We start from the raw sequence: 25,475 nt of genomic DNA, 5'->3' as shown, positions 1-25,475 counted from the left end.
GTTACATGCATGCTCATTCTATGGGGGACTGCCCGTAAGTCCGGCATCCAATTATTCCGACTACGTGGCTTCCGCGTGCGGTTAGGGTTAGGGTTAGGGTTAGGCTTAGATATAGGTTTAGGTATAGGGTTAGTAACTGTCGGAATAATGCGCCGCCGGCATATTGACGCGGACCCCATTCTATGTGGCTATTTACAGCGTCATGCAGACCCATACAGTACGTCGTCATACACTGACGTGGCAGTCAGCTGTCCAATCGGGCGGGTTATTTAAGCTCACCTACATCTGTGTTCCGTCCACTTGTGTGTTATGGGTGTTGTCATGAGCCGTTTGCTCCCACCACCACCCCAGCACCACCAGTGGGCTCTGCTATTGTTTCTGTTCCCCATGGGGGGTTGTTATTATATATCTATCTCCCTGCTCTTAAAGGTTAATGATGGTTGTCTTAATTGTGCTGAGCAGGGAGAAAATGTAGCAGAGCCTGAACGCCAAGATAAAATATTACATCCACACTTGTATTCTCAATCTATGATATTGGTTCAATATATTCGGTCTATAATATTGGTTCAATCTATTTGTGAGTTATCTGACTGAACTGGGGGCTGTGCTACAGTAGCTGCATAGCAGCTGTGTGCGGTTGTGCTGTGAGATCTGTGTAGGAGAATTACTAATGAACGGAGGACACATATGGTGTATAAATCGTTGCTGTCGGGGTAGAAACCTCTTATCTCCATATTTTGATTTGTTTGTGTTTTTTTTCATACTACAGCCTCACACAAAAGCATCAAAAGTTATCTGATCCGCAAGCTCGAAACGCGGCGAGAAGCGGTGGCGTTTTTGAGCTTGTAGATCTGCTACTTTTGCTCTTTTTGAATTTGAATCCTGAAAAGTTATATTTTTTTGGACATAATGAGGTTTCCATCCGATAGAGACGAAATAGCACACAAGCGCAAGGAATCGCTGGAATGGAAAAACCAAGTTGTAATATTTTGAATAATCTGTTTTCTGGTCTGCCTTTACTGCTGAACCTTTTACTTGATTTAAAGTTGCATTTCTGTGATACATACCCCCCCCCCCCCCCCCCCCGACATTACTTGGGTAGCAGAGTTACAGTGCATTGCAATTTTCTTCCAACTAACTACCGGTACTATCACTTCTTTAAGACCCATTGTAAGCACTAGATACTTTGAGTGCATAGGCAGGTATACAGTGTAAGGCTCATTGTGTTGCCAAGCACATTGTAGTGTGATTCTATTCAAGACAATTATATTCATGACATTTACTATAACCATCATCCACACTCCACCCACTTACCCAAATTTCTATTGCCTGCAAAGTCATCTCCTTAGTAACAGTCAACATAGGAGGTGGATGAGTGAATTGACCAGCCAGAGTACACTAATAAAACTAGAAAAAGGGCTCCTCTGAGCACAGGTCTCCGCCAGGTCAGGTACACTAGGTTATTGTGGGCCAGCAATGTTCTGAATTCGCCAATGAGGATGGAATACAAAAAGTCTGACGGATTTGTCTTGATGATTATAGAGATAATGTGTACCGATTTGCGTTATGTTTGGACAAAATTTGTAATATAAAGTAATTTAAAAAAAAGAAGTTTTGCAAACATCTGCCTCCTGGTGGCGCTATAATAGGACAATGTTAAAAGGGTGGCATTTGTTCCTCAAGTAGTGCGAATGTGCATGCAAAGTTTCATTGCAATCGGACGCTGCATTCATAATTTGAGGCATTTTGTTCAAAAAGGGCTGCAAACTTGTCAAAAAATCTAATGATCACATGACTATAGAGATCATTATAAAATTAGTAGTTAGTAGGTAGAATTAGTTGGTTGGTAAAATTTGTTTTACATAAGTCGGCCTCCTGGTGGCGCTATAAAAGGCAGATGTGAAAAATGCAGGGCTAAGGTTTGTCCTTGGCCTCTAGGGAGCATGCATACAAAATGTTACACAGATCAGTGCAGTTATAAGTAAAAACACGAATCGGCCTGTTACCATGAGGCTGATTTGAAAAATGTCAAGTGGCATTTCTTCCTCGGCCTAGTGGGAATGTGCGTGCACAATTTCACAGAAATCGCACGCTGTGTTCATGATTTGAGGCATTTTGTTCAAAACGGAGCACTCCTCCAAACTTTGGAAGCCAATCTTAGCCAATCAGGATGGAATATGAAAAATCTGAAAGACCTGTTTCGTTTAATGATTATAGAGATACTGTGTACCGATTTGCGTAATGTTTGGACAAAATCTATAGGTGTACTGTCTAATTTTTTTTTGTTGCAAAAATCGACCTCCTGGTGGCGCTATAACAGGCCCATGTGAAAAAAATGTGGGTTCAAAACATAGTCTCCTCTGGCATCCAGGACGGGCGGACAGGGTGCAAAACATAGTCTCGGCCATGCCTTTCAGCCTGGCGGTGACAATAAAGAGTAGCAATAACTGCAATCACTTTAGTTTAATTAAAAGATTGACCTATACTTAGTAGAAAAAAACAATGCGACAATAAGCCATACACTGTAAGACATACAGTAGGCCAGACACCACCAGGCACTATTCAACAAGACAATGTCAGGGTCCCTTTCTCAAGGACAACGAAGGAAGTCCGGAAATGTCATCAGAGGGTGAGGCGGCCCTCCATTCTGTTTTGAAAAGTGAGGAGGAGGAAGGAAGGCTTCCTTCGGCCCTCCCCCCACCTTACTACTACTGCTCCTCCTCCTCCTACTGCTACAGGGCAGGCCAGCCATGGCAACCAGGCAACCCTCCGAGAGGAGGGGCATGATAATCTTATGAGTGATTCATACCTTAGATGGACGCGCCGATGGTGGTGGTGTCGTGCACAGGAAAAAAAATTGCAGATCTACAAGCTCACGAAGCGTCCGCAGCACGGTACGCCGTGAGATTGTAGATCTGCAATCTCCGGCGCACGACACCACCACCGGCACGCAACGCAAGTATATAAATCAGGCATTGCTATTGGCTGCCACTGACAGCCCGCTAGTAAATGCAGAGACAGGGGAGGAGGGGGGGGTGGAGGCATGTAGGGAGAAAGGCTACTGGGACGGCCAAGTGACTTCTATTAGCATTCATGGCACCTCCTTCTGCAGTTTTGTATGCCCAGTAGCCAGAGGGCACCCCCCCCCCCCTGCACCCACGCACACGCGCACGCACACGCACACACACACACACACAACCACCACCCGTGCAGCAGAACGACACAATCTATTAATAGTATCATAACAACACGGCGGCTACACACACAAGAAATATTAGCTACATAAATTAACGTCAGGCAAAGAAGTCGCAGCAGTCCACAGGCATTTTTTTTCCCTCCACGTGAAGGTTGTATAGAGGACACCTGCTCAGGGGAGAAATCAATGAGATAAGATAGTCTACGCACACGCACACACGCACACGCACGCACGTGCGCGCTTGGCTAACTCTGTATTTAGGAGAGTGATAAGTCATTGTATTAGACACTGCAAGCAGCTTATCATTACATTGTAGTTCATTCCGGTGTGACCTGAATGTGTACCTTGAGATGGGTGTGCCAGTAATTGCTACACTGTACAACCCTGGGTGCTAGTTTAACTCCTGAGAGTTTACAAACAGAACCAAAAACGACCCTGACCATTTGCGCGCGCGCGCGCGCGCGCGCGCGCGCACACACACACACACACACACACACACACACACACACACACACACACACACACACACACACACACACACACACACACACACGCACACGCACAAAGGTTATTAACACTGAGGATTTTACTGTGTATGTCTCACTGACACAGATAGGATGTTTGCATGAGGTTGAGCCAATTCAATCCCCATAGCGTTTGGAGCCTTGCCATGGGCTCCCAAAACCACTGAGATCTGTGTAATAGGTCAGGGATACACATGAAAGTGTGAAACATAAGCAATTCATGTACAGTAGGTTTATCTGGGCATGCGAGGTCTGTGGTAGTTTGAGAGTAAAATTTGAATTCAGTAAAAGAAAGAAAGAAAGAAATTAAACACTACATAAGTTGCATTACAAAGCGTTTACAGTGTGCATGAAAGTATATCTCACAATGAGCTACAGCAGAGTATATCTATACACAGTTACAAAAAAAAGAAAAAAACAACAACAACTAGAAGGCTCAAACAAGACAACAATATTTGAGCGCTTACTGCAGCTACTAACTATACATTCACTATACATCAGGGGGGCCATTATGTATAGCTTGTTATATACATGCAATAACGTACAACATACTACATGTATATAAGAATGCTCAGTAATGACATAATACGTTCAGTGAGTTATAGGTTTGCCGATTCCGATTTTAGGCTATCTCACAAATTACAGTATGCTTCACCTGCCAACTTGACTTAAATACTTGATGGTAGAAGGAGTCTGCGTGAGATACTGTATAGTTAACAGCCGCAATTGTGCTTCCAATCGATGATTAACGGCATGAAGTGCCAAGGGACTCCACACATAGTCTAATTTTGTAAGCACAGCACGGCAAATAAAATCGGTAAGACAATGAAGTGGGTGGCTATGGGATAATTCGTGCTTCGTCACACGAAGCATGTCCGCTTGACCAAAATTGCATGTTTTCAACCCCCCCAAAAATATCTGTAATTTTGGTGGGGGGGTTGTATAATAAAGTATAAATTAGGCTTAATACACAGAGAAGCCGGCAAGGAGCAGACACTCCTCTATAAGCTTCTCAGTGCGTTTCACTGTGACTAACAACATTCCACAACTCCCTTAGCTCCAATAGGCAAGGCACTGAAGCGTGCGCAGATTAAAAGGGTCCAAACTGACATTCAGCATGTTTGAATGTTTGAATGCATAGAGCAGAGGGGGATATATAATGTCATTACTGATTCACAGTCACACATTTGATGGCTTAAGAAGGAACAAGGTTACACTGTGTAGAGAGATGAGTCTGGAAGCCCATTATTACTGGAAATGGAAACCTCTCTCTTATCTGACAGAGGAAATACTCTTATGTGGTCTCTTCCTTTATTGGATTTGATCCCTTTTACCTCACACAAATTATAAGACAGCAAACAATGTTTGCTTGTGTCAGGCAAGAGGTGAAATCACTCTTTACACCTGAACAGCTCCCTCCTTGTGTCTTCTTACAATGCCATCTCTACACCTCGCCCAGGATGAAAAGCCAAATAAAATAAAATAAAACAGCACTACTTCAAAGCACCGCTAGCCCGTGGGCTACATGTTGCAAGACGGGGCTTTGAAGTAAATAAACAATCCACGTAACAAAGGGACACACTATGTGGACGCAGAGAAAAAAGACAACAAACAACAACAACAACAACAAAACAACAACAGATAAATCCAGGAATAAGAAGAAATGGATGAAATTAAGATACAGAGAAAGAGTGATCGGATAATTGTTCAAAGGACATGGCAGAACAGAACAGCCAGGATAGACCACATGTAGGAGGATGCGACAGTTTGGCGTGGCAGGAAAGAGGGAATGCAGACAGAGACTGGGTTTGTGGTCATCTACAACAAGACGCTCAAGGGATTTTGGGAGAGGCAGGGACTTGACTGGATTCAGTGGCGAGAACTTAGGAATCTGGCCAAGACAAAACACAAAACAGTTATTACTTGTGTATACACGAATCCACGGAGCGCTGCCCTGTAGGTGGCTGTACAAAGATGTACAGAAAATCGGGACAAACCTGTGTAGTTTATGGCTGCTCCAACAGCCAACAGGTAAAGAGTAACGTCAACAGACGGACAGAAACGGAACAGCAGCTGACCGAGTCTGACACTGCAGCAATGGCGGTGCTACTTACAGGGCAGCACTCCGTGGATGTGTGTATAAAATACCCTGGGAAAAGGGCCAAGTATAAATGTTACAATTACTTACAGAAATCACGCAGTATGAAATTAGGTTTGTGCCAATAAAATAAAACAAAGTAACAAACAATTGAGAGCAAAGAAAAAGGTTTTGTAAAAAAAAACAAAAAACTGCAATTTCTGGGACCATTCACAGTTTTTGACACCTGTATTAAAGACAACTAAGTTGGACAGACGCTCATTCATTTACGGATAAATCTTTGCCAGGCCTAGCCCTGGGAACCCAAACAGTTTTACTATACTTATATTCCCCCACTATCAGAAATGTCGTTCTGCTATGTAAAATCCAATTCTGAAGTGATGGTCTTATAAAGTAAGGTTTTATATGGAAATTGGGCAACTGCACACTTCAAAACAACATGCATAATATGTATTTTTCGTATTTATATAGGACCATCGCTTAAGAATTGGATTTGAAACACCAGAATTCTGCAGAACGGCACTTCCTTAAAGTTCTGCTAGTGGAAGAAGATAGGGTTATGCGTTTCAGGACCCAAATGTTAAGTTAAGAGTCAAACAACCGTCTGTGCATACTGTTCAGTTTCAAAAAGCATTAGAGGGACATGTTTCAAGACCTTAATGAAACATGTCCACATAGTTTGGTGATGTTTGGCCAAACTGTCATTGACCTGCGAAATTTCTGAATAATTTGACACACGAATCAACATGAATCATATCCTGTGAGTTTTGTAATGATTTGAGAAACACATTTAAATTTATAGTAGGCCATGTTTTGCACTTGCTGAGAGCCAACAAATTAAAAAAAATGCATTGACCCTTTGGTCTAGATTGTTATCCATCACCCCTTTGAAGTTCATTGATCAACACCTTGTCTCTATCTCAAGGGAGTTTGCAAAACCGCAGCAGAAGACGAAGAATTACAAAAAACAATAGAGCAGCAATAGTTTCAGCACTTCTTCAGCGGCTTCTTCCACCCCTAACAAAAGCAAATATTTATGACTTTGATTTAGAGAAAAAACAAATATAGTTATTTTGCTGTCATTTGTTTGACAATGTTAATGTTTTTGTTTTGTTTTTCAAACATTAAGTTCTCAATCATGAGTGTTGCTACTGGATATATTTTGTTTGATTTTATTGGCAGAAATCTAATACCATAAAACACAAGCAAATATCTCATAATGAACAATTTGGTCATTTATTTTCTTATGTCTGGCCAGTGGCTGCTGTTTGTGGAAGTTAGGGATGGGACGATATGAAAATTACATGTCATGATTATTGTGGCAAAAATAATTGCGATTAACGTTATTATCGCGATAATCAAAATATGCCACTTTTGTTAACCACTTGAACACCCAGATACCCTGTTCTGGTGGGGAACGTTCGCTAAGAATAGCCTATCTACAAGCTCACAACGCGTTGCAACGCGTTGTGAGCTTGTAGATCTGCTATTTTTGGCGAATTGATTTGTGTAGAGTGAAATAAGACTCTTTACAGGTCTGTTTTATCAAGTATAGAGGGTTTAAGTGGTACTGAATTTGCAGCTCAACAAAAGCCAATTCATCCTAGTATGACGGAGGACAATTTCAACATAAATTAAAATCTCTGCGATACGATTATTGTGAGCGTTTTTTTATCACGATAAACGATAAAAACGATTACCGTTCCATCCCTAGGAGAAGCAGGCTCTGGGTGGAGGTCGGGGTTTTCACAGAGTAATGTGGTTGGTTGGGACAGGTGTGGAGGGGTGTGTGGGGGTTTCACTGATTCGTTCACCACCACCTACAGTAGGTACTACGGGGACATAGACCTACGGGGGACATGGACCACTCACTCTGTAGCACCGAGATGGTGGCCTGGGCGCGGATCCACGTGATGGCGGGGTTTTGCCGGAGGTCGTTGCGCAGGGGGTTGTTGCTGGCCCGACACTCGTACGTCCCTGAGTCCTCCAGCGTGAGGCGCGTGATGCCCAGCACGCTGACGCCGTTGCTGCCGTACGCCGTGTTGATGGACACCCGCCTCTTGCGGGCGCCGTCCCACAGCTGCTTGAAGGAGTCGGCCCGGTTGATCTCGGCGTACCACCACTGGATCTCCGGCGTGGGGTTGCCGACCACGTCGCAGTACAGCTCGAAGGTGTCCCCCGTGAGCTTCACCTCGGACATCGGCGACTTCACGAACCCAGCTGGAGAGAGAACAGCGTAATCAGGGTGGCAGGGTAAGGAAAAAGGGGGGTAGAAGAGGGTTATAGAGTGGTATAGGAAGGTGTGGAAAAGGCCAGAGGGGTACCAAAGTGGGATCAGTTGGAAAAAAGAAAAGAAAGGATGATTAAAGGCAAATCAAGAGAGAGCGAGCCACAAAGCATAGATACGTAGGTGGAATAAACTGTTGAATATTAAAAGGACGAGATAAAAGAACAAGAGGTAGTGAAGATGAGAGGAAAGGTTAATGACCCCTCTACAGTGTGTTCAAAGTCACAGTCCCCGTGTCCACTAATAGCAGACAACAACCTTCAGACAATGTCACAGTTCCCACCCCAGTCTGTGTCATCCAGCAACCCCATTATCACACAGCGCATTACATGGGAAAACAACACACTTTGAACTCGTCCCGTCATGAATTGTCAAATTGACATTTACGTAAAGCTTTTTTCATCAGACACTCTCTCCTCCTTGACATTCGTGAAATGGAATCCATTCCTCCTCCATTGTGTTTTGTATTTGTTGAAAATGATGACATGTATTATCGTGTACATTTTTTATGTTATGTTGATGAATTTAATGCTTATAGGACCACAATGGTCCCCAGGACTTTTTTTTTTAAAGTTATCCTTTTAGCCTTAATTGTCTGACTGTACCACGTGCTGTTCACACTTCTGACTAATAAAGTATTCAATCAATCGATCAAATCCACAGTGTGCATGCAGTGGTTCCAAAAAAAATTATCTGGAGACCCTGAAGAGAAATTAGAATGAGTTTGCCCGGGACCCAAACTAGTGAAAATAGCTCACAACGCTGCGCAAAGCGAAGCGGTGTGAGCTTGCAGATCTGCTATTTTCACTACTTCTTAAACGTAAAAAAAAATAATCATGGAAATGATTTGTTACTTTTCAGGATTCAAATTCAAACATAGCAGATTGACAAGCTCAAAACGCATCGCTTCGCGCCGCGTTTCGAGCTTGTAGATCTGTTATTTTTGATACTTTTGTGTGACGCTGTACTATGTATGATCAAGTAGGGCATTACACAAAAAGTTAAAATATGGAGATACTGTAAGAGGTTTCTGCCCCGACAGCAACGATATATACAGTATCCTGTTTGTCAGAGATACTGTAGATTCTTTAGGTTTGGGCGCCATAGGCACCTGCAGTGAATGATGTCAGTGCAGGGATGAGAACATCATGCTTTGAACATGCTTGATCCGATGGAACGGTCATGTGACCATGCAGTCAAAATCAGTGGCTCGGAAACGTTCCCCCTGAGCTCTACACGGTGGTGGAAGAAGCACTCAGATATTTTACTTAAGTAAAAGCAGCAATACCACAATATGAAAATACTCTGTTACAAGTAAAAGGCCTGTGTTCAAAATGTTACTTGAGTAAAAGAACTAAAGTATTGGCATCAAAACATACTTAAATTAACTAAAATGTTTGAAAATAGAAGATCTACAAGCTCACAACACGTCGCATCGCGACGCGTTGTTATGGTTATTTTCAAATAGCCTATGTATAAAATAGGGTTGAGGTGGTTAATGTATGTTTTATAATAGAATATTAAAGAAACTAAAGTTTGCAAATAAATGTAGCGGAGTAAAAGTGCAATATTTGGAACCGAGATGTAGTGGAGTAGAAGTAAAAGTATTGGAAATTGGAAATACTCAAGTAAAGTACAAATTCCTCTAAATTGTACTTAAGTGCAGTACTTGAGTAAATGTACTTAGTCACTTTCCACCACTGGCTCTACATGAAATTAACAGTACAGAACAGTCAAGGTCATTTTCAATGCTTTAACTCTGCTGAACATATTCTATAGGGTGCCGCAACAGTCCTAAAATGATTTCTGGTTTGTTTGTTTGTTTGTTTGTTTGTTTGTATCACCCGTATGTTTTGTCTCATATATTAAAAAGGAGATGAGCGCCTCACATGTAATTAAAACCGAGGCATTTTAAACCTTGACATATTTCATCCATATCTGCTCATAGACTGTAGGTGATAACCTTAGAAATTAGGTCAGCAACCAACGTTGTCATGAGGATAAGCTGGACTTAAAGGGCAATACCATTCAATTTAAAAGATGCACATATGCTAGTCCCTGCCGGGACAGTCAGCAATCCAGAGAACCACGACTGCTATGGGTGACATCACCAGGATGCACGGCACAGGAGTGTTCCTTGGTAAATATTGAATGGAAAACTGGCTAAATTAACTGGATATGACTGCAAGCATATATCTTTCTTTTTGAGTTTTCATGCGCCAATGACCAATGGTAAAAAAAAACATTTTTTTACTTAAGCAAAAGTATCAATACTTCAGTGTAGAAATACTCTGTTACAAGTAAAAGTCTGGAATTCAAAATTTACTTGAGTAAAAAGTACAAAAGTATTGGTATCAAAATGTACTTAAAGTACCAAAAGCAATTGTGAGCTTGTAGATCGTCTGAAATATATATAGGGCTGAAGCGGTTAATGTATGTTTTGTGATAATAATCTAAATCTACAAAGTAACTAAAGTTTTTAAATAAATGTAGTGGAGTAAAAGTACAATATTTGGATCCGAGATGTAATGGGGCAGAAGTAAAAGTATTGGAAATTGAAAATACTCAAGTAAAGTACAAATACCTCAAAATTATACTTAAGTAAATGTACTTAGTTACTTTCCGCCACTGCATCACCAGGATGTACAGTACAGCACAGGAGTGCTCCTTGGTAAATATTGAACAGAAAACTGCAGGGCTAAATTAACTGGCTGTGACTGCAAGCATACATTTTTGGGAGTTTTCATGCACCAATGACCTTACGCGCACTGACAGTTCTAAATCGGAAAGTGGATCCGTATCAATGGCCAAGTCTCGCAGCATCTCGTCACGATCACCATATCTGTTTTCACAAATCCATTTTCCCAAGGGGAGCTGCATGTCTGTGTGTGATGATGTCACAGATTGAGAGAGGGTACCTCTCCGACAGTGAATGTCAGCAGGGTAGGACAGCACCGAACGTCAGCTAAAACAAATGCAAATGTACCGAGGCAAGGGGGGGGGGAACAAATGCAGCTATATTCCTGTTTATAAATAAGCCAATGTCTCACCATCATTAGCACCACAACACCGGGAGCGCTCTCTCTCTCTCTCTCTGCTCTGTGTGTATGCAGTGCCTTTTTGCCTGATTCATCCTCACGTTCCACATGAGTAGCTAGTCCTATGCTATGTTCCCGGGCTTTAACGAAGCTCATCTAATGACAAATCACCTGGACTACAGTGCCCTGGTCTCTGCCACATCGTAGCCTGTCAGCTTGAAAACCACCATGTCCTCAGACGAAAAAAACTAAACACCCCAAATATGATGTATAAAACAAGCTGAATCAAAACCCTATGATCTCTTGGGTGTTTGACTGTGTGTAACTACAACTACAGGGTTTGATTTGAACAAAGAAAAAGAATACAAATAATAATTTTAAAAAAAACATTGTGAAATTGTAGATCTGCTATTTTATTTTTGTTATTTTTTAATCATATGCCTGATGACCGAAACGTTGTATCCATATCAATGCATTTTTGTAAGTGAAGACAGTGTGCAGGACTCCCATTTTTCTGCTCTTCATGCTATTTTTGAATTAAAAATGATAATTGGGAAAAAACGAGATATTTTTATGAAATTGTTAAATCTTGATATTATCAAACATATCAGTCTACATTTCCCAAAAGAAAGTATTTCAATCAGTGTGAATAGAAGCAGGGTTAAAACAAACATATCCCCACCGGCCATAGAAATGAATGAGTGGGGATATCAACAGCAGAGGCATGGATCCCTTCCCCCCTCCAATCCCCCCACAAAATATCCAAACCTGACTCACTACAACAGCTCACAGGTCCGCCCAGACCTGTACTATTCTGCTTATGTACCATAAGCACATAAACAGATAAGCTGCTGCTGCTGCTACAGCTGGGGTGCATGTGGGTCGGTGTGTGTGTGTGTGTGTGTGTGTGTGTGTGTGTGTGTGGGGGGGGGGGGGGGGGGGGGGGGGGACTATTGTACTACGCAACAATGGGCACAGCTACAGTAGGTTTAATATTTCACTGAGAGCTTATCGGTCAGTGCAAATATCAGCATTTGCATTTAAGTCATAGAAGGAAAGGAAACCCAGTCGTTTTCCATTGGCTGTTAACAAGCAATTCTCACAAGCTATGGTGCAGCAACTAATTACCTTTTTGTTATTATGAGCAGTTTTTACAGAGGTAAAAACCAGCGTGCAGTAATGTCCACCAAAGACATTACACATTCTGAACAGTATGTGATGTCCACCAAAGACATTACACATTCTGAACAATATGTGATGTCCACCAAAGACATTACACATTCTGAACAATATGTGATGTCCAACAAAGACATTACACATTCTGAACAGTATGTGCAGTGATGTCCACCAAAGACATTACACATTCTGAACAGTATGTGATGTCCACCAAAGACATTACACATTCTGAACAGTATGTGATGTCCACCAAAGACATTACACATTCTGAACAGTATGTGATGTCCACCAAAGACATTACGCATTCTGAACAGTATGTGATGTCCACCAAAGACATTACACATTCTGAACAGTATGTGATGTCCACCAAAGACATTACACATTCTGAACAGTATGTGATGTCCACCAAAGACATTACACATTCTGAACAGTATGTGATGTCCACCCAAGACATTACACATTCTGAACATTATGTGCAGTGATCTCTACCAAAGACATTAGACATTCTGAACATTATGTGCAGAGATGATGTCCACCAAAGACATTACACATTCTGAACAATAAGGGTGTGGTTGTACATTGGCACAGAGTCTGATGACTAGCACATAGCTAGCAACTCATAGCTAATTGCAAATGCATTGGAACGGAAAGACAGACTGTAACTCAATTCAGCCAAGAAAGTATACAGACTCTTTGTCAGGAGACTGGTCTGAGAGTGCTATACAGTAGGTATTTGCCTGTCTCTTTGCCTGCGGCCTAAACGTGTAAGCATAATTACCATTTGTGTCTTTTTTTCTCTTGAAACATCTGGGCCAATCAAGCTCTCCCTGTGATCCCCCCGGGGGCGAAAAAATAATCCTGACCGCCCACGCTGTTAAAGTGATGTTTCACTTTGGTGTAACATTTTTAGGGCTCATGCGTATGCATGGCTTCATTAACGGTCAACCACCGCAATTGGGTAGCTATAGTCTGGGGAGTTATAATGTAGTCAGCAGAACCTGGTAAATTTGAGTCTAAAAATGGCATGCAAAACACGTATACTGTAAACAAGGAAAAGGAAGTCTGAGGACATGCAAATTCAATTTTAATTCTGTGCCTGGATCTAACTTTCAAACAGGTCATTCTGCCTGTTTGCAGTTAATCAGAGCCCGACCGATATATCGGTCTGGGCGTTTCTTTTTAACCACTTTCAGCCTGGCGTCAGGCGTCAAGACAAGCTCTCAATGCATTGCATGAGCTTGTAGATTGTCTATTTATTTATTTTTTCTTTCATTTTTTATAAGGCTTAAGTGGATAAATAAAATAAAGATCAGCTTGTGTTTATTTGATTTTTCCTCTATCAAAAAGTGTTTTGTGTTCATTTACTTTTGCTTATAAGTGAAATATTTTTCAAACTTTTCAAAACCGGGATCGGCATCAGACCCAAAAATCTGGCATTGGTTAGGGCTCTGTGATCAAAATGTATAGCAGGGGGAGAAGGGGAATATTGATAGTTGGGGGGGAGAGGAATCTTGATAGGTAGGAGGAGGGGAGCATTGTTAGTATGGGAGGGAGGGGGATCTTTGGTGCCAAACGTGACAGCAGATCCCCAGCAGAGCTACAGTAGACCACCTGCTCCAAAACCTGTGGCAAAATGTGCATGGTGAAGAAAGACACAGCTGCCCTGCAGGAGCACCTGCAGAGATTTGGATTTGTTCACTATTTCAGGGAAACAGGGAGCACTGCACCACTCTGTCTTTACTTACAAAACATGTATCGGTAGAGATACAACGTTTCGGTCACTCGGACCTTCATCAGGCATGTTGAAGGTCCGAGCGACCGAAACGTCACAGCCTGAAAAGATTGAGAACCACTGTAGTATGTGAAAGTGTGTTAGTGTGTTAACAATACCTTGATCTCAACTAATTGGCATACAGAGTTTATGTAGCTTGCTAAAGGAGTGGTGTTTTGACAGCGATGTGTCAGTGTGGAATCAGATGAAAGAATCGGAATCATCAAATGAAAAAACAAATGAGCAGAATGCTCAAACCAGTCAATTAACCCATTCAATCCGGGAACGCATCTGTGTCATTTTGAGATTTCTTTTTAAATCATGAAAGTTTGTGCAAATCTTTGAATATATATATTTTTAAAGCGAACATTTGTAACTCAAATCTTTGCTTCTGGGGGGTCCCTGGAACAACTTATTTTGAGATGGGGGTCCGTGGCCAAATACATATATCTAAAAAAAAAAGTCTAAATCCTAACAGTATGTTGCTATATCAGTGGTACTCTAACTTTTCCAGGTCAAGGACCACCCAAAATGATATGTATTTGGCCGCGGACCCCCATCTCAAAATATGTTGTTCCAGGGACCTCCAGAAGCACAGATTGGAGATATTTTTTTTTGCTTTAAAACATGTATTCAAAGATTTACACACATTTTCAAGATATAAAAAAAAATAGCCAAATAAATCTTAAAATGGCACAGATGCGTTCCCTGTCTTAATGGATTAAACAAGTGGCTCTGTCTGTGTGCATAGATGTAATATAGGCTCAGCCCCAGGCCTGAACTGAACTGAACTGAACTGAACTGAACTGAACTGAACTGAACTGAACTGAACTGAACTGAACTGAACTACTGGTAGTTTTGTGAGTTGTATACTGTACATTGCTTGTCAGTATGTTTTATTTTGTCTACATTCAACAGTCTTGCCCAGGTGTCTTGAAAAAGTCCTGATCTGTAATTATACTACCGTATGAATTCAATGAAAACCAGGAAAGCATCTGTGTCATTTTAGATTTTAGCGTATTTAGCGTATTAGAAAATAGCAGATCTACAAGCCGACAGCGAGTCACTTGGTGCCACGCTGCGAGCTTGTACATCTGCTATTTTTGAGAAGAAAACAAATCTGTAACACAAATCTTCTCTTCTGGGGGGGTCCCTGGCTCAAAACATTTTCAGCTGACCTGGGCACGAAAAAGTTTGTTAACTACTGATTTAGAAGGCATTTGTAGAATCGCCACAGGTCTTAATGGGTTAAATAAACGTCAAGTAAACAAGCTTGTTTCACTCACACACACACACACACACACACACACACACACACACACACACACACACACACACACACACACACACACACACACACACACACACACACACACACACACACACACACACACACACACACACACACACACAGCAGGTTGTGTGACAGTTATAATCTCACTATGCGTGACCTGACGAGGCAGACCGAGGCAGACCCTGAGGACAGAAAGTAGAGCACTACTATAGCACCTAAGGGTGAGTCATCTGGCTGCTATACAACCTGGCTCTCGTTTGGTCTCGTTTAACTCCTTAAAAAGCATCATTTATCCTTCGATATACGCTGAAAAATCACTCATATTTTCAAAGTAACTGGTTTTCAGCGACATTCAGTCATTATGATAAAGTATAAATGAGCTAAAAAAAAAGTCCCACACTATCGACAGAGAAAGCATCTAGAACCCGTCTTGAATTGGTTAAGTCTCAATAGGTGTGTGCGCGCAAGCGTGTGTGTATATCTGCTGATGTGGTGTACCTGAATGGTATTTTAATGGGTATTTCACACCTTTAGAGCTGGTATCAAGTTGTGATGTGACAGATCATACAATTGTTTGTAATGATGACACACTGTTTGGCTGTTTTTGCTCATAACAACTTGGCGTTGTGCAATGGAAAATACATGTATCGCTCTCCTGTAATGTTGTATCTAGCATTTATATGGTTTTCTAGAACATGCTAACATGTTAGCGCCCTTTGTGTAGCAGCCATTATGAGTTTTTTATTTTTATGCTTTACGTAATCTCAAAAGCTCTAGATACAGATCAAAGAGAAGCTGCTTCCAATTTTCTCATCAGACAGTTGGAGTAGGATGTGAGCCAGAAGGGTTTGAAGAAGGCATTGTAATGGATTCACTCATGTGGGCTGAAAGATTATATAATCAGGGAGGCTGGAGAGACACATTGATGATTGGCTGGATGATTAATCTATTCAGTAATGTTCGAAAATAGACACGCTTGTAGATCTGCTATTTTTGAAAAATAATGTTTCTTGCCCCAAAACAGGGACACCAGGGTGAAGTGTGTGTGTGTGTGTGTGTGTGTGTGTGTGTGTGTGTGTGTGTGTGTGTGTGTGTGTGTGTGTGTGTGTGTGTGTGTGTGTGTGAGTGTGTGTGTGTGTGTGTGTGTGTGTGTGTGTGTGTGTGTGTGTGTGTGTGTGTGTGAGTGTGTGTGTGTGTGTATATATATGCACACACACACACACACACACACACACACACACACACACACACACACACACACACACACACACACACACACACACACACACACACACACACACACACACACACACACACACACTCTGTAATCTCTGTATCTGCCTGTGTCCCTTTAATGCCCATATATGGAGTGTTCCGATGTCATCAAATATGACTTCATATTACTGACGTCATAGACTGGCCTCCAAGCGCTGCGATGATAATGGGTACTGCAACGGGTACAGCGGGTACTGCAACGGGTACAGCGGGTACTGCATAACCGGAGGGGCAACGAACAGGCATCAATGGCCTATTTTCTATTTTTTAATCCCAGTTTAGAAGCCTTCATTTGAGGAAACCTTGAGCTGAGGCTTGGATGTGCACTTTATCAAATAGCTGCTTAACTATGTCCACTGTACATGCTTCTTGGAAATTATGTAATGTTTTGACATTTAATTTATGTATGTTTTTCTATTTTTTATAGAGTACCCCAATTTACAATTACAATTTATGCGTTTTGGCAGACGCTTGCTTACCTAGAGCGACTTACAAGCGTGAAATCAGAGTTTATGGCATGAAGCCTAGTCAACAAATGACAGTGTAAATGGCCCATGGAAGTAGAGTGCAAAATAAAAAACAACTCAGTGCTTCAAAGAAACTATGATACCAGGTAAACATCAAACCTACTGTACCTACTGTCTAAACCAGAGGTTCTAAAAACTTAGAATATTTTGTTATCGTTGGATAAGATTTGATCAAAATAACAATTCTTCTACATTCATGTTACACTCTCAAGAGTTAAAGATCTATAAGGGTCCATTTGGTTACCAACTCTCCATCATTTAGCTGGGGACCACCTGGAACCCCTTCAAGGACCACTGGTGGTCCCCGGACCACTGGTTGAAGACATCTGGTCTAAACCAGTGGTTCTCAAACCTTTTCATGTCAAGGACGCCCAAATTGATATGTATTTGACCCCCATCTGAAAAGGTTTTGCCAGTGACCCCCAGAAGCAAAGATTTGAGTTAAAAATGTTCTCTTTTAAAAAATACATACCGTATTCAAAGATTTGCACAAATGTTTGCAATAGCAGATCTACAAGCTCAAGTGACGTGCTATGAGCTTGTGTATCTGCTATTTTTTAATAGCCAAAGTATACAGTATGGTTAAAGTGGTTAAAATGATTGTGACGCTATATCAACTAATTATGCTGGGAGTGGGGACCCCCTGGAACCGCCCCCCACTTTGAGAGCCATTGGTCCAAACATCATGCTATCTGACATGACATGCTTAACATTTGTGGTCAAGCAAAAAAATATATAATAATAATAATAATATATACGGTATATAAAGTAGATAGTACTCATTATGCGGATTTCACAAGTTTTCAAATGTATAAAATGTTTAAAAATAGCAGATCTACAAGCTCATAATGCGTCACATCGCGACACATTATGAGCTTGTAGATCGTCTATTTTCAAATGGTCGAAATGTACATAGGGTTGAAGTGGTTAATGTAGTAACTAGTAACTAAAGCTGTAGTAAAAGTTATATTTGTCTCTGAGATGTAGTGGAGTAGAAGTAAAAGTATAGAAAATTAGAAACTCCAGTAAAGTAAAAGTACCTCAAAATTGTACTTAAGTACAGTACTTCAGTATATGTACTTAGTTACTTTCCACCACTGAAAAATAAGGGATAGAGCTCCACACTCTAATTCCAATGTGTGTATTTTAAATACGTACATATGGCAATAAAGCACTTCATTTCAAATTGATGCCACAGCAGAATCAGAGTAATGTGATTGATATTGCTTTGTGTAGCAAAAAAAGAAAGAACATAAAACAGAATCCTCAAAATGATTTGCAATGATAGTAAAAGCAACCATTGTTATTATGAAACTGTAAATACTTGCGCTGTCACTCAGATCATAGAAGGGAGGCGAAAGCTATTTAATGAGATTTAAATCCCAACAACCCCCATGCCAGGCTGAAATACTTTAATCCCTACAAATCAGTAAACAGTACACCTCCTCGTTTTCCCTCTTTAGAGGTCAAGAAACAAGGTCGTTAATTTTGTTTTCATTAACTATTATTTACCCAGAGAAAGTTAACTGAGCATGTTAAGTTATTTTTATGTCCAGCTTTACAATGTGTGCTGCCCTTGACAACCACATAGCATTTAGCTGCATGAGCAGCAATTGGAGGCAATTGGGACAATTTGAGGTTAACCACTTAACCCATTAAGACCAGAGGCCGATTCTACAAAACGTCTTCTAAATTCTAAACAGTTTTCTGAAATACACAAAATATATTTATTTGACCGCCGACCCCCAACTCAAAATATTGTGTTCCAGGGACCCCCAGAAGCAAAGATTTGAGTAAAAAAATGTCACTTTAGAAATGTGTGTATTCAAAGATTTGCTAAAATGTGCATAATTTTTCAAAAATAGCAGATCTACAAGCTCATAGCGTGGCACGAAGTGACGCGCTATGAGCTTGTAGATCTGCTATTTTTGAATAGCCAATGCATAAAATAATGGTTAAAGTGGTTAAAATGAAAAATGACACAGATTCTTTCCCGGTTTTTATTTTGGCTATATTTCACAGATAAATCCAACAGGATAACGTTCAATAAAGTTGGATCTAGTAGAGAGTAACTCAACCATCACCAAAAATCATTATTCAGTTCGTCTCGTTAAGAAATCGAGTGTCTATCGGCATTTTGTGTTTGGTTGGTAGGTTCAAAGAGTTTAACGCACGGCACTTCCAAAGTGTGCACAATGTTTAAGTCACAGGAGCATGGTTTTCATATCGTAAATATGAACTTTGGCCCAAATCTTGCGTTTAATCCACGTGGGTTCTTGTTTATTTTCGAAACCAGCATCATGACAGCAGATAGCTTGTCTTGACAGCTTTATCAAACACACTAGTTTCAACAGAAACAAACTTCCTCTAAAAACTGAGGATTTCAAAACAAGAACCACTTGTAATGATATAAGTCAACACTCGTTTGAATTTTTTTTGTCTACTTACAGGAAGCATATAGACATTTGAAGTACACAGAGCTAGTAACAGATGCTATAAATACAACTTTTATCTGCGACGGTACGCAAAAGCGCTTCTTTTCATTTGATCTGCCGCGCAACATTAAAACTTAAGTAACGAGCCTGCTTTGAAAATGTAAGGAATAGAAAGTACAGATACTTGTGTTAAAATGTAACGAGTAAAAGTAAAAACTAGTCCGAAAAATAAATAATCAGTAAAGTACAGATACCCGAAAAAACTACTTAAGTACAGTACAAAGTATTTGTACTTCGTTACTTCACATCTCTGCGAATCATGGCACACGTTGGTGTACTCAGTACTCAGATCTTTACGTAAAAGTATCAATACCACAATGTAAACATACTCTGTAACAAGTAAAAGTTTGGTATTCTGAATTATCTTGAGTAAAAGTACAAAGGTATTGTCATGAAAATGTACTAAAAGTACCAAAAGTAAAAAGTACTAATTTTGCAGAAATGTCCCATTTTCAAATTTTCTAAATGGTTAAAAATCTTTTGAAAATAGCAGATCTACAAGCCTGTAGATCTGCTATTTTCAAATGGCCGAAGTATACTGTATATATAGGGCTGAAGTGGTTACATTTATTTTGTAATAATAATCAAAATCTACAAAGTAACTAGTAACTATCATTTTCAAATAATGGTAGTGGAGTAAAAGTACAATATTTGTCTCTGAGATTTAGTGGAGTAGAAGTACTGTACAAGCATTGAATATTGGAAATACTGCAGTAAAGTAAAAAATACCTCAAAAGCGTAGTACAATACTTGAGTAAATGTACTTAGTTACTTTCCACCACTGGTGTATACCTGCAATTCAGGCTGATGGTGATGATCTGTTATTTTCGCTATTGAATGTTCCCCTATGATGGCATGATGCCCATGGCCAAAATAGGGACTACACATCGAAAGTGGTTTAAAGGCCTCGCTCGACATCTTGTTGACAGTAATTCTTCAGAATTGAAGAGCTTTGGAGAGATTTTATTGTACAGAGACAGAGTGCAGTGCTGGCCCGGGGGACAATCAGACACAAATCAATAGGAATGACAGCGTTTTGCTCATGTCTCTACCCTGACAGCTGTGGATCAAATGTCTATTCAATATCTAGACAGGTTACAATATATGGAAGATTTGATAGCCTTGGCTATAAGTATTAAAAGGTGTTAACTCTGAAACGGACATCGGACTGACAAGTAACGTTGTTGAATGGCAATGTGCACGTTCACCCATTAAAACCGGGAAAACATGTCATTTTATTACACATATGATATATATATATATATATATATATATATATATATATATATATATATATATATATATATAATATTAAAAGAAAAAACTAATATATATAGCATTTTTTCAGAAACATTGTTTTAGAACAGTGGTGCAAGCTTGTTCATCTGCATTTTTCTTTAGCATTTTTGAAAAATCTTGAAAGTGTTTGAACATTTTTGAATAATTTTGAATTAACACAAATGTTCTCTTCTGGGGGGTGCCTGGCACGAAAACGTTTGATAACTATACTGATTGAGAAGGCATTGGAAAAATCGGCCTCAGGTATTAAAACCGGGGAGGAATGTGTGTCATTTTTAGCGTTGGCTATTCAAAAATAGAAGATCTACAAGCTCACAGTGCGTCACTTTGTGCTGCGCTGTGAGCTTGTACATCTGCTATTTCATTTTTTATCTTATTTTTTGAAATCTTGAAAGTGTGCAAACTACTGATTTAGAAGGCATTTGTAGAATCGGCCTCAGGTCTTAATGGGTTAATCGGTTAATGTCACACCCGTGACACCCGACTCATATTGTGCTACATCACAGCATGAACTAGTGGCCCACTCAGAAGGCCCACTTAGTTATAACCTTTTAGGCTATCACTACTCTAGCATTAAGACTTGCCATGTGACACTATAATGTCAATTATACAACAAGCAGCAAAGCCTCTCAGAAAAGAGCTTCTCCGATTCGACAAATCAACTTCCAGGGAGGCCTAAATATTTCCACTAAATTGCTGACTCAATATGTTTTCCAAAATGGATTTTTTTTGGAGATACTAGCATGTGGCCACAATCCTAAACAAGCACAGACTCTGTAGAGTCTGCAGACCCACAGGGACCGGGTGTGGTGAAAATGGTGGATATAAAGACATTATACATGGACATAGCATTCTTCTTCCCCCTATGGTCAATGGCCAGGGGCCTTTGTTAAACAAAAACAGCTGTGTTCCTATCTGGGCTGCTGTAAAAGCCTCTAAAACCTTAATAATATGTAAAAAGAAAAATACAATGCAAAACTGTTTTATAGCCTGCCTTTTCGGGACAGGCGTTTGTGCATTTTCTTTCTCGTAAATGAACACTTTGGAGAGTGTTCACAGTTATCTACGGTTAAACACACTGTGACCTCATATTTCTACAAATTAACATTGCAGTGCACTTCACAAGCCTTTGACACAGCAAACTGCATCATTAAATAGTATTTACTGTAGCGCAACTGATTTCACTACTTGAATGCGGCGAACGAAACCGACCGTGCTCATTACGGACAAAGCCTACAAGGTGAACAGCTTCAAAATAAGGTTATAACCACTCATCTCTCTTTATGGAAATGTTTTCCGCTGTCTTCGTGGTTTCCTAGCTGATCTCTTTATCAGTAAAAGCCAAGCCGTTTAAAACAAAAGTTTTATGTAAAGTTTATATGTAAAGCTGTCCTTCCCCCCTTAAAGGGATAGTTCTATCAATTAGTCACCCCATGGAGACTTGAATTCATGGATATTTTTTGTTTTTTGTCGCATCCCTAAGCCTATAATTTGATGACCAGCGGACCGGTAGGCAGCAGTTCCGTTAGGAGACACAAAGGAGACTCTTTGTGTCTCCTACCGGAACCACAGCCGGTTATCAAATTATTGGCTTAGGAATACGAGAAGAAAAAAAAGTCAAGTCTCCATGGGTTGACTACCGTAATTTTCGCACTATAAGCCGCACCTGACTATAAGCCGCAGCAGCTAAATTGAATGTTTGGAACATATATAAGCCGCACTGGACTATAAGCCGCGGGTGTAAAATCCATAGATTTAGGAGGTCCCCTAGTGGCCGTTAGCTGTAAAAATCCATAGATAAGCCGCACCGTTATATAAGCCGCAGGATGAATAAATCCAACAGGATGAGGTTAACATTTTATCGCCCTGCTGCGTCTCTGAATATAGTATGGTCTATACTTCTTCACTACTACTAGTGGCACACGTCAGCACATTTTCTTGCTTCCTGACCTAAACTGACACCAAATGGTGTCACTTTAGGTCATCAACCCTACAGGTATATACCTGAAATTCAATCGGTTGGTTGAAACAAGATTAAAAGGGCCGCGCTTCCACAGGAAGCGTTTTCTGAGCGGTGGAGCGCTTTGGTTATCGTTGCTGTCGGATAGAAACCTCTTATCTCCATATTATAACTTTATTTGATTTTTCCCCTTAAATGAACTCCCCTACTTGATCATACTACAGCGTCACACAAAAGCGTCAAAAGTAGCAGATCCGCAAGCTCGAAACTTTAGAGTTTCGAGCTTGTCGATCTGCTGCTTTTGCTATTTTTGAATTTGAATCCTGAAAAGTAAACAGTTTTGAACATAATATGACAGAGACGATAGATACGTGACATGGGATAAGTGTCGCTCCTCTCCAAAAGTTATATATAATGTTCTACTCTGGGAAGAGGAACGCTCTTAGCATGTCTTAACCAATGAAATGCATGCATGGCAGAACAAGGCTGGCAGCTATTAAAAAAAAAACACTTTCTGCAGACATACGGTTCCTCAAGACAGGTGTCAGGAATGTCGTGCGTGTACCGTATACTTCACTAAGTGAGATAAAAATATAAAAAAGACCAGATAATAATATCATCAATCAAAAGCCAAATGCAACAACTATTTTAATCTCTTAACAGTAACATTTAAAAAAATAATTATAATAATCAGGGACAAACTATGGATTTTGCAGACGTGACAACATTGTAAAAGTTGAAAACCCATAGCGGCAAGGAGAAAAAAAGAAAGACGGAAGGTGTCAGGAATGTTGTGCGTGCACATTATACTTGTGTGTCTCAGTGAATTGGTGGTCTATGGAATTCTGTGACTCGGAGGTCGCGCATTGATCTGTGGCAGGTATACCCTGAATGTCAGCGTGACCATGACATTGGCAGGTAACACTGAAAAGTGGACCTAACTGATGGACATTCTGTCATATATGCTAAAATGTAAATATGAGTGTTATAGGCTGATCTGGTAATGGACAGTACTGTAGTGTGCTGACTGCATTGCAGTCTATCGGAGCAATTTTATTTTTCACACAAAAAGCGGTCTTGGCCTGCTATGTGTTGAAGGGATATACAGCAGAACAGTAGCGTAGATGACAGATATGGACCCCATAATATACATATTTCCCAAAAACCTCTGCATAGTCACTATGCAGAGGGCTTTTTTATTTTAAGTTTGATCTCACTATAGTGAGATAAAAATATAAAAAAGACCTATAATAATATCATCAATCAAAAGCCAAATACAACAACTCTTTTAATCTCGTAGCTGTAAGAAAAAAAAGGAAAACTAGAAAAAGTGCTCCTCGGAGCACAGGTCTCCGCCAGGTCAGGTAGGTTATTGTGGGGCAGCAATGTTCAGAATTTGCCAATCAGGATGGAATATGAAAAATCGGACAGAACCATCTTGATCACTTGACTATAGAGATAATGGGTACCGATTTGCATGATTGGACAACATTTGTAGGAGTAATATAAAAAAGAAAAGTGTTGCAAAAATCGGCCTCCTGGTGGCGCTATAATAGGGCAATGTTAAAAGAGTGTTATTTGTTCTTCAACGTAGTGCGAATGTTCGTGCAAAGTGTCACCGCAATCGGACGCTGCGTTCATGATTTGTGGCATTTTGTTCAAAACGGGCCACTCCTGCAAACTTTAGATGTGAATGTTAGCCAATCAGGATGGAATATGACAAATTAAACAGATCCATCTTGATCACATGACTATAGAGATGATGTGTACCGCTTCGCGTGAAATGTGGATACATTCTGAAGGATTAAATCAAAACATTTGTTTTACATAAGTCGGCCTCCTGGTGGCGCTATGAAAGGCAAATGTGACAAAAGCAGGGCAGATGTTTTTCCTTGGCCTCTAGGGAGTGTGCGTGCAAAGTTTCACGCAGATCGGTGCAGCTATAGTTCAAAACACAAATCGGCCTTTTATAGCGCCACCATGAGGCTGATTTGAAACATTTCAATTGGCATTTATTCCTCAACCTAGTGGGAATGTGCGTGTGAAATCTCACAGAAATCGCAAGCTGCGTTCATGATCTGAGGCATTTTGTTGAAAACGGAGCAATCCTGCAATATTTGGAAGCCAACCTTAGCCAATCAGGATAGAATATGGAAAATTGGACAGATCCGTGTTGATCACATGACTATAGAGATACTGTGTACTGAATTGCGTGATGTTTGGATAAAATCTGTAGGAGTACTGTCAAAAAATGTGTTTTGCAAAAAGCGGCCTCCTGATGGCGCTATAACAGGCCCATGTGAAAAATTTGGGGCAGAGGTTCTGCTCTGGCATCCAGGGAGTGTGTGTGCACAGTTTCTCTGCGATCAAGCCAACGGTGCCAGAGATTAGCTGTACACAAAATGACAGAATGACGGACGGACGGACGGACGGACGGACGGACGGACGGACGGACGGACGGACGGACGGACGGACGGACGGACGGACAGGGGCGAAAACATACTCTCGCCATGCCTTTCGGCCTGGCGGAGACAA

General features: G+C 40.6%; 1 protein-coding gene across 1 annotated transcript in view; it reads right to left on the bottom strand.

The window, feature by feature from the left end:
• The window catches only part of LOC308085745 (neuroplastin-like), a 60,624-nt gene that overhangs the window by 20,620 nt on the left and 14,529 nt on the right, over window positions 1-25,475 (bottom strand). The window contains exon 2 of the mRNA XM_080429054.1: window positions 7,691-8,038. Coding sequence (XP_080285180.1) covers window positions 7,691-8,038 — 348 coding nt within the window. The remainder of the gene's footprint in view (window positions 1-7,690; window positions 8,039-25,475) is intronic.

Source organism: Gymnoscopelus braueri (genome assembly GCF_963280865.1).
Source record: "Gymnoscopelus braueri genome assembly, chromosome: 1".
Classification (NCBI taxonomy): domain Eukaryota; kingdom Metazoa; phylum Chordata; class Actinopteri; order Myctophiformes; family Myctophidae; genus Gymnoscopelus; species Gymnoscopelus braueri.
The sequence above is the reverse complement of the archived record's forward strand: the minus strand, read 5'-3'. Positions and strand labels throughout refer to the sequence as shown.